Source organism: Branchiostoma lanceolatum, chromosome 4, assembly GCF_035083965.1.
Source record: "Branchiostoma lanceolatum isolate klBraLanc5 chromosome 4, klBraLanc5.hap2, whole genome shotgun sequence".
In the NCBI taxonomy this organism is placed as follows: Eukaryota; Metazoa; Chordata; class Leptocardii; order Amphioxiformes; family Branchiostomatidae; genus Branchiostoma; species Branchiostoma lanceolatum.
The window spans coordinates 4,298,562-4,308,961 of NC_089725.1; the positions used below are offsets into that span (position 1 = coordinate 4,298,562).

Sequence of the window (10,400 nt, forward strand, 5' to 3'; positions counted from 1 at the left end):
AACAGTACATTCTGTCGTTTAGATATGAAGCTACTAGTAATATTCTATACGACCTAACTCCAAAGATTCCGTCAAATCAGGCAAATTTCGAGAAGAGCAGGAGCGCATGTGCCGACATGTCAAAGTTCACGCTTACCTCGAAAGTTGTCTAACAAGTTTTGGTTTTTCAGGGGCGTCAACTTTTGAACTGAACCAAGTCAATGCGGTTTGTGGAATGAGACCAAATGTCGCCTGCTACCGATATTACGTCACTATGATGACCGGCTACGCGTTGATAACCGTGGCCTTGGTCACGGTGATGTTGCTCCATTTGCATGACGAGATAGGTGTGAAAGCCAAGACGAAGAGAGAGAAGGGAACCAAAGGTTCCATCCCCGACAAGCCTAACATTGTCCTCCTGTTGGCTGACGACATGGGGTGGGGGGATCTGTGTAGTTACGGTCATCCTACCCAGGAGTGCGGCGAGATAGACAAGATGGCAGCTGAGGGGATGCGCTTCACGCAGTGGTACAGCGCAGACTCACTGTGCTCGCCTAGCAGGGCAGCGCTGTTGACAGGTCAGCCCAAATGTTGTTTTACGTATCACCATGTCCCTTAGTAACTCTTAGTATCTTGCAGGTTTGTATCACTACATAGATCGTCTACTTAGCTGACTCTGGGTCTTCCCCTATCTCTTTTTCCTAGCGTAACGTCAACTCTCAAAAGGCCACAGCAAGTAAATTTTATGGATGAAATCCACTGCAGACTCCAAATCTAGTGCGCGCGGGCGAAAAAAAAAGGTTGGCAACAACAACAAAAATACACCTAACGTTATATTTGCAAGCTTGAATACCATAAAGCATTAATCATGGTATCATGAAACATGGTATCACAACCAACAAGTTTTTTTTTTTCTATTCCTATATTCAATAAACAGGAAGTAACACAGGTGTCAACATTAAAATCATTATAGATCCGGGTTTGTAACACAGTAACACATCAACAATAGAGAACGGACGCATAGACAACGCTTCTGGGCACGGGGGTCTCCTAAGGCAGACTCACCGTGACTACATAATGCTGGCTCTTCTCACTTCAACTGAAGTTCTCTCCACTATTTCTGTCCTGACTGTCTGACTGAACTATTGTGCCTCCGTCTCTTTTTATACTGCCTCCAACAGACAGACAGCTATACAATAGTCTACTCAAACCCCATGACATAAGTTACTTCATCTTACCCTGTTATCGGATTTGTTAGTAGTAGTTAACTTCATTTAAAGGCACCCAAAGCATTTTATGAAGCTTGAAAACTGGAAATATTCTAGTTGGTGTAATCTTTATGAAATTGACATCTAATGCCACTGTTTACCACATTTGCGTGCGGATTTCTTATCAAAGGTGCTCAAAAGCGGCACAGAAATAAGCTACATGGTGATCTTTTAGTTTCACGCGCCTAGTGTAAATAGACCGATACCATAGCCCCGCCCACCTCCGTCAAAACGAAGAAATGCAAAATTAAAACATAAAAATGCAAGTATTTGACGGACATCAACATCACTCATTGGTCGAACCGCTAATTGGGATGGACAGTCAGGATCAGTCTATTTGGGCTTGGGTTTTCTATCAGTTCTCACCACACAACGACATCGTATCTTTGCTCCTTAAATGTCGATATGTATGGTATAGTATTATTGAAACTTACTATGTGTAGGAATGACTAGAAATTGGAGTTTCTTTATTCAAGTTTCAATCCTCATAAAATGCTCTGGATGCCTTTAATTAAGAATAGCACATCGGATTACAAATTGTTGATAGGCCCCGAGACATGAACAAAATACGTCTGGACATTGTTATGCAAATCGAGGAATAGTTGAGACAAGAGCTCTCAAGTAATGTGACTTCATAGTTCACATATGCATTTTCCACGTTTATTGAAAGAAACGACAAGAAAGGTACATTTTGAATATACCTTAATTCTGATATTCGTAGAGCAATCACAAAGATTAGAATCTGAATGAATTGAAAAATTCCGAAGGTATCAGAAAAATCTCCGTGACCAGAGATTTTGTCAATTCTGTCCAAATGAGATTAAAGATGACCGCCAGCTTATCATGTCACCTTATTGTTCACGATATGATGATAAACGCACAGAACTGTTCACCTTTCTTGCTGCTTGTGCAAAAGAACTTAATACGTTTCATCCTTTACATAAATTCAACTGCGTTTTGAGATGAGATAACCCTCACTGTGTACAAATAGATAAATATATCAAAGAATGTTTAAACCTTAGAATCAGTAGTGTAAACTCAACATGTTGATATATTTTTATATATTCATATACTTGTTTTTAAGTTGATTCCTTTGCACCCATTAGTTTGTCTGTATGTACAGATGTAGTGACCTTACGAAACTTGCTGTACTTTTGTTGTGTCAATACATTTTTGTATTGTATTGTATTGTATTGTATTGTATTGTATTGTATTGTATTGTATTGTATTGTATTGTATTGTATAATGAAAGTGCCTTGCCGCTCCAGGCCGGCTTCCAGTGCGTGTGGGTGTGTGGGGAGAGTCGAGAGTTTTTGAGACGACAAGTACGGGAGGCCTGCCGAAGAACGAGACAACCATCGCTGAGGCACTGAAGGATGCTGGGTATGCCACGGGCATGGTCGGCAAGTGGCATTTAGGTGCGGCCTGGGTGTGTTTGTTTGTTTATTAGTTTGTTTGTTTGTTTCTTTCTTTGTTTCTTTCTTTGATTGTTTGCATGAACGCGCGCGTGTGTGTGCATGCGTGTCACTGTGAATGCGCCTACGTGTAAGGGCGTGTAAGCGCGCGCGGGTGTAAGTGCGTGTGTGTGTGTGTGTGCGTGTGTGTGTGTGTTTGTGCGTATCTGTGTGTCTGTGTGTCTGTGTGAGTGTTTGTGTGTATGTTTGTCTGTGTGTGTGTATGTATGTGTGTGTGGCAGTGTGTGTTTGTGTATGTATGTGTATGTGTGTGTGTTTGTGTGTTCGTGTGTGTGTGTGTGTGTGTGTTTGCGTAAGTCATGTAATATGTGTGTGTACATTGAAGTCCACGTGTATCACGTGTGCGCCTAAGTGTACATGTATGTATATAATGTATCTATCAGTGCTTCTGTAGGTGTCTGTATTTGGTGTATGTCTGTATTCGGTAAGTGACAATATTTGGACTGCGTTTGTGTGTTTCAGTGTCTTGTTGTTTACCTACCACTCCTGGTACAATATATTCATATAAGGAAACCGTTAGTTTTCACAGGTATCAATGAGTTTTTACCTGGCGACGGAAGACACCTGCCTCACCACCACGGGTTCGACTTCGTCGGAACCAACCTTCCGTGGACCAACCACTGGGCGTGCGACGAATCCAAGGTTTTCGGAAGTTTTCAATCGTCTTGAAATCCTCGACCCTCTCTCTATGGTATATGGAAAGCGCACCAGTTCGAACCCAAATCCAAAGTCTAAATCCTCATCCCTAATCAACTAACCACTGGTACTTTTCCTTGGCTTTCTCTTGCACAGTTTTGTGTTCCCTTCCAAGAAGGATGCATGTATGTACGAGTTCCTTAGCTTTCTTTACTTATTTCACCTGACAATCGAAGTTGTCACTTTTACCACTGTCTGAATGGCTGATGCTCTACCTTGTACATGACTCCATATTTGATTGAACCATTTTTGTATATATTGATTTTCATAGATCCACATGGAAAGCCCTGACCCGATGTTGTGTTTTAAGTACTGGAACACCACACTAGTCCAACAGCCCTTCAGACACGATAACCTGACGGCCTCCTTCCTGCAAGACTCCATAGCCTTCATACACAACAACAAGGACAGGCCCTTCTTCTTGTACTTCTCCTTTGCTCACATGCACACCGACATGTTCTCTGCACCGAGGTTCAGGGAGACGTCGAAGAGAGGTAACTATTTTGTCCACTCTCTGTCTTTGTTTCTTTGCTTATCCGTTTGTTTCTTTGTTTGTTTCATCGGTGTTTGTTTCTTTGTTTGTTTGTTTCTTTCTTTGTTTGAAAGGTAGTAGAAAGATCTAGTAATACTTTCTTTTGATCAGCATTGTGACTTAGGGTCTCTGGTTGTTGTTGTCGTCCATTTAAATGATTTAACAAATATGGGTCTGTACCGTTAGGCCGATATGGAGATGGAGTACGTGAGCTGGACTGGGCTGTAGGAGAGGTGCTGAAAACACTCGTCAGTCTACAGATCCAGCACAGAACACTGATGATCTTCTTGTCGGATCACGGAGGCCATCTGGAGATCTGCACAGAGGGCGGATCAAATGGGATTCTCAAAGGTACACTGTGAAGATCATTTTGTACATCAAATATGGTTATTACATAGGATAGATAGTCTTGGCTGAGACTGATTCCGGGACATGTGGGTCCCTGTCCTTTATAGGGTCTTAATTCATACCAGATGTTCTACTTACTATGACTATCAGGTCTAAGAACACAGGTTCTACCCCCCACAGGGTGTCCTTGGTCTTGAACCTTTGAAAAGACTACATTTCATTTCGTAATTGTAATTGCCGTTGTGCATTTTGTAGGTGGCAAGGCGTCCACGTGGGACGGAGGGCTGCGTGTTCCTGCTATAGCCTGGTGGCCAGGTGTTGTTGCACCTGGGCAGGTGTCGCAGCACCTGGTCAGCTCCATGGACGTGTTCCAGACAGCTGCTGAGCTGGCAGGTGCGACGCCACCAAAGGATCGCATTTATGACGGGAAAAGCCTGGTTCCGATTTTGCTACAGAAGACGTCGGCTGTTCCAAGAAGTAAACTCTCTCCTTCCCCGCGGACCTTGTTTCACTACTGTTCCAATAGACTGATGGCTGTTAGGTACGGGGGGTACAAAGCACATTTCCACTCCATGGAGCTACCCGGAGTGAACTACACAGAATTTTGCCCCAGAGGTGTCCCAATGGCGGACTACTACACATCGTTTGACTGTTACGGCCCTCAAACCACACACCACGATCCGCCACTACTCTTTGATATAGACATAGACCCAGGAGAACGGTATCCTTTGCCTATAAATGAATACAAAGATGTTCTGATAGAGATTCTTTTGGAAAAGTTAAAACACGAGATCAGAATGGTACCAGGAAAGTCGCAGTTAGAAGAAGGTTCTGGGGCGGTACAACCTTGCTGCAAGCCGCCATTTTGTACATGTAATTACGAACCGTTTTGGGAATAGGGATAAAATAAAACAGAACAATACGCAGGACAATATATCTTCTACAATTTTACTGCTTCAGCTGAGGAAATTAGATAGGAAACAAAGGGTCGGATACATCAATCAGGTTGATTAAGTGCACAAGGAACTCTCGGATGTACAGTCCTCAAGACTGTGTACCTCAAGGTTTCATCCTCGACAACCTCCTATTTCCTTTAAACTTGCAATCTTTGAGCAGTACTATAGAGCAGTACTCGTAGCACGTAAAGCCACAATTGTCCATACTGCAGTCATAATAGACTCGTACACACACAAACTCAACCACAATGTTCGCACAATAGTGACTTATAATGTTTAGTATTCTGTGTAGTGATCAGGTACCACTAATGCACTGATTCATACAAGTGATATTGGCAGTTGAGAGTATAATAATTTTCAAACCACTTTTGGCGCTCATCGTTCTCAATCATACAACAAACGTTCGTACGTTCGCACTGTACAAACAGGCAGTGAACGATTCAGAGGAAAAAATTTAACAGGATAGATCGTTCTTACATTTTGATTTAAACAAAATACTTTAATACAATAGGGAAAGGTTGTTATACAATGTGTCATATTTCAAAGTTATTCGTGTTCGTTGATTGTCGCTCCGAGACGTTGAAGTTTGCTCGAATTGGCATTATCAGTACTACCGATAGGGGGCGTGCAAAACACATCGCATATTTGTCATAAACGTACTTCAATGGAACAAGATCGAGTTTGTACATTGCCATTTCGGGCTGGCTAGGTCTAATTTAAACAGTCACCTGTTAAAAGGCTAAACTTTACATAACAAATACTGAAATAATTGGGACTTACTCAAGTTTTCTCGTTCACGAAATCTACTGTCGGGGACGTTCGGCAAACAGACCGACACCGACCCGAAGAAAAATTCTTGTATCTCCTATAAAGACAAAATGACAAAGGGAAGTAGATATGGTGTGGTGTATTACAACTCCTGCCAAGGTGAGACAAAAAGTAAAACCGAACGTGCGTTGAAAATGAGGTTTCTCGAACAGCAACGACCGAGTTCTGCCTGCAATACCAAAATAGATTACTAGTCGGCGCTTCAGTACCGCAGAGTGGCAAAGTACAATTTCTTGACATAAATAATACATGTACTCGATAACTACATGTTCGCCCCTGCAAATTATGTCATATACAAACATACATACGATTTTCCCAAAGACGGATTACACTTACACGTATTTGTTCGTAATTGCTAGCAACCATTTATTTCTATTTTCCTGGCGACCCCTTCCTCTACTCATGGTCTATACATCCAGGTCATTGAAAATCCCATCGTATTCAACGCAATAAATAACAGCAAAAAAAGATATTTCGATTCCGTGATCGTCAATGTGAATCATCAAGCTTAATAATCCAGTAGTTATTGATAATCAATAGAACCGTTCATTATGGACTAGCTGTACAGAAATATCCAAGACAGCTGCATACGCAGTCGCTACCTGGATCAATGAGTTGACATATCTTGTGCAATTTTTTGTTTCATCACTAGGTGACGCTTTTGACAAAGGAGATGTCGTTTACCTGGGGAGGGGGATGAATATCTACTTCTCCAAATATGTCCTAACGTCTCCACTGCATACGTCATTAAATTTGTCGTGATCATCATCTTTAATCAAACCAACAAATAAACAAACAACATCAACCCCTCAACAATAGCATTCCCCAATCAGAAATAGTTTCATGTGATAACATCATCATCTTCGCCGCCAGTGAGTTTCAGTTTTTCCATCATTGTTACATCGTTTCATGTGATAGGCCACTTTTTGACAAACGTCACATCAATTAACAGTCTTCCTTTGACGCAGACGACACCTTTCTCATTTAATTTTAACAAAGTCTGAAGGTGACCTATTTTCCTTGTGCAGGTGAGTTGTAGAGGGCTTGTCAGCCTGCCCCAGAGAACTTCTCTAACAAGCCTTTTCAATCACGCTATCGATTTTGGTGTGTTTGTGTCGTCTGGATGGCGTGTCAGGTTCCCGCCTCACGACGGGCGTAATCATTTTCCCGCCAAAATGTCTCATCTTTCCTTCTATTTCTCGCTCGCTCCACCAGAGTTGATGAATAGTCCTAGCTCACAGGGGAGAACTCTGCGCGGAGTTGTGTGATGAGGCCTGGGTCATCCGATCCCGGCTCGGTACACACCTTCCCATGAACATGTCGCATACCTCTGGGGGGATCACCTTTCGGCCTGGGAAATTTGTTGACCCGCTTTCGTCCGAAATGAGACGAGTTGAGTAAAAAGGTGTTCAATTTTCATCTGGCGGCAGGTATAATTTGGGGTGGGAGAGAGCGTAATTAAACACGGGGGACGTCGCCGGGTCCCCGCACACTGGGAAGACACAGACATTTCCCACGGTTGCATAAACCAAGGATGTTGGGGGATCCGGACTTCCAATATGGAAAAGTCAACAATCGGGAGAATTTATGAAGAAAATTGCCCGCGGGCCAGTTTCTTTCTTCATTCCCATTTGACGAAGTCCAGGCCATTTCACTTGGACAGGTAACAGAGCCGTGTCTCTCGGCATGTGTTTGCACCAGCTGGTTTACTGTCATATCGTTCGCCGGTTTTTCGCATGGCTGTTTTTCAAAGCAATTTCAGAGCCAATTTTGTGTGATAAGAGGAGAGTTTTTCTCTTCCGCTTGGAAACGGAGTGTATATAGACCCACGGTCTGGCCAACTGGCCCTGTTCACATGGGAAAATAGAAGTTATAACTATGACAGTTGATATTACAAATGATTGTATTTTAATCATTGGTCATATGTTGTGTTCCTTATTAGGACTTGGATACATTTGATAATACACCTGTAGCATTGAATAGTAGAAGAAATGTTTATTACCTGTCATGGAGGTTATATTTTCAGCAGCGTTTGTATGTATGTCTGTTGGTGAACAAGATAACTCGAGAACGGCTGGATGGACTGGTTTCATATTTGGTGTAATGGTAGGGTCTGACATAAACTGAAAATGATTGTATTTTGGCCTCTCTAGCGGCTTCCCTACGTACTGCAGCGAAACTACTGGTTTTGATATCTCGTGTTCTAGACATAGTATGGTCACGATTTTTGGGCAGTAGATAGTTCTCGTGCTCCGGAAGAAGTCATCTACGTTTGGCTTCCTAGCGGCCAGTTCAGGAATTGCAGAGCGTTTTGTCAGAATTTTCTGAAGAACATGCGGGTTTTCATGATTTTCATTATGTAGAAAGCTTAGACAAATATGTACAAAATGAAAAACAAATTATGCAAAATAGGAGGATATTCACATAATCAATGAGAAAATAATGTCATAGTATTTTTTCAATGTATCTCATGACTCGGACATGCTGTGTTCTTGACATTTGGGTGGCCTGAGATAGCCTTTGACATCAGGACAAAGTGAGGCAGGTTTGGGCCCCCTAATATTTAATTTTGGAACTGCGAGGGCGTTTTTGTCAAAATATTTCATAGAAGATAACTGAGGAAAGGAAAGACGGATTTCCATCAATTCAGGCATGCAGGTAGCTTAGGCAGGGATCTACACAATTAGATCTATATTATGCAAATAAGGACTTAATTTGCATAATCAATTGGGAAATTCTATGATTCTATTGTTTTCCATAACTGGACTTCAATAAATGTAGCACATGTAATTCATGGCAGGTTGAACATAAACAGATACCAACTGATTTGCATAATTAATACAAAAGTGGCAAAACTGCTTAATGATAGATTTATCTAATATCTTATACTTGTGACAAGTGTAAGTTAGTTGAAGGTGAACATTGGGTTCTTTTACGAGCAGAGGTTTGACGTGCGCCCTAAATCCCCCTCATACGCGTCCCCATCTGATAGGACGATGCGCATATTTTCCCGTCGTGTCCAGGCCAGGGCGCGAACACTTGTATGTAGATACCCATATATATATATATATATTACATATTACATACCACATCGCAGAAAAAAGAAATCATTGCTAAACGGACAAATAAACCAACGAACAAATCACCATGCATATGTTTGCATTTATTCTGTCACAAAAAAAGAATGTCGAAATAAAAAACTGTGGGAAAGGGAGAATTTTAAGAAAAAAAGGACACGTTCTCTAACATTTTTTGTCTTTCGACTTAAGTCATGATTTATCATATGGTAGGCCATCGTCAATCAATTCCAGTTCTTTCTTTCTTTGTTAAAACAACTCTAAAGAGTGGTATGGGTATGGGGTTTTGTTTGCGTAAATATACGTTTCACTGAAACAAAAATTCTGGAACTAACTAGACCTATGGTGAGCCAAACATTTTATGCAAATAATGTATAGTTGATGAATAATGAAGATTTGGGCTGTATATTTGATTGACATCTGTGCCAAACGGTCCTAGAGTATGCTTTCAGTTCAAAGTTGGGGATACAGAACTTACTCAATCAACTTGTATCAAAACATCATAGAGATCGTGACACCGAGAGCGGATATTTTGATTGACAGTTCTGCCAAACGTTCCTCGTCCCTTCTCGCCTGGGGACGAACTGAAAGCGCCGTTTTATCGGCCCTTATCGCCGAGCCCTCGCTTATGGCACCGACATGCTGATACCCCTTGTAATTGTCAGGCGATAGGATCAGCTAGCAGGCAGTGTGTAGAGATGTTCAGGGGAAGCCATCTTCATTATAATATCTCGTATTGTTACCACACATTCCGCCGACAGATACAGATCGCTTGCAGGATGTTAAATGACCCGTCTCGATAACATCTGTCGACAAAATAATGTCACACAAACACACTCACACACGCAGAAAAACAAGTTCTCATCTATTATACACACGTTTTATCTGATAAACATACTTCTTAAACACCAGTTCCGAACGAGACTATGTTATGAGAGCATAGAATATATGACATGGTATAAGTACAAACAAACATATAATGCATGTATGTAACGTTACGTTGTGTGTATTTTTAGTTTACGATATGGCAACATAATGTTGCATTTAACTCCGAATGAAACCATGTTTTCCGCTGTTACAATGGCAAGAAATACACCCAAATTACACACTGAACACTTACTACAGGTGTCAGTAAACACAGCAGAGAAACCCCTCACTCAGCATATGACTCGTCTATTTCGATTAGCTTCCAATGACCGCGTTTTGCCGTTTGAAGCTCACTGTACACACACTAAAACCTG

The 10,400-nt window shown here is 41.6% G+C and overlaps 1 protein-coding gene across 2 annotated transcripts; it reads left to right on the top strand.

The window, feature by feature from the left end:
* On the top strand, positions 1 to 6,434 carry LOC136432281 (arylsulfatase-like). 2 transcript variants are annotated; one of them, XM_066423441.1, is made up of 6 exons: positions 1 to 557; positions 2,516 to 2,676; positions 3,252 to 3,413; positions 3,690 to 3,912; positions 4,137 to 4,301; positions 4,554 to 6,434. In XM_066423441.1, exons 1-6 carry the CDS (start codon positions 107 to 109, stop codon positions 5,195 to 5,197), a joined length of 1,806 nt encoding a protein of 601 aa, XP_066279538.1. In that variant the 5' UTR covers positions 1 to 106; the 3' UTR covers positions 5,198 to 6,434. The 2 variants fall into 2 exon arrangements, with proteins under 2 accessions (XP_066279538.1, XP_066279539.1); XM_066423442.1 differs by having other exon boundaries at positions 15 to 557; positions 2,516 to 2,665; positions 3,252 to 3,364.
* The last annotated feature ends 3,966 nt before the right edge of the window (positions 6,435 to 10,400 follow it).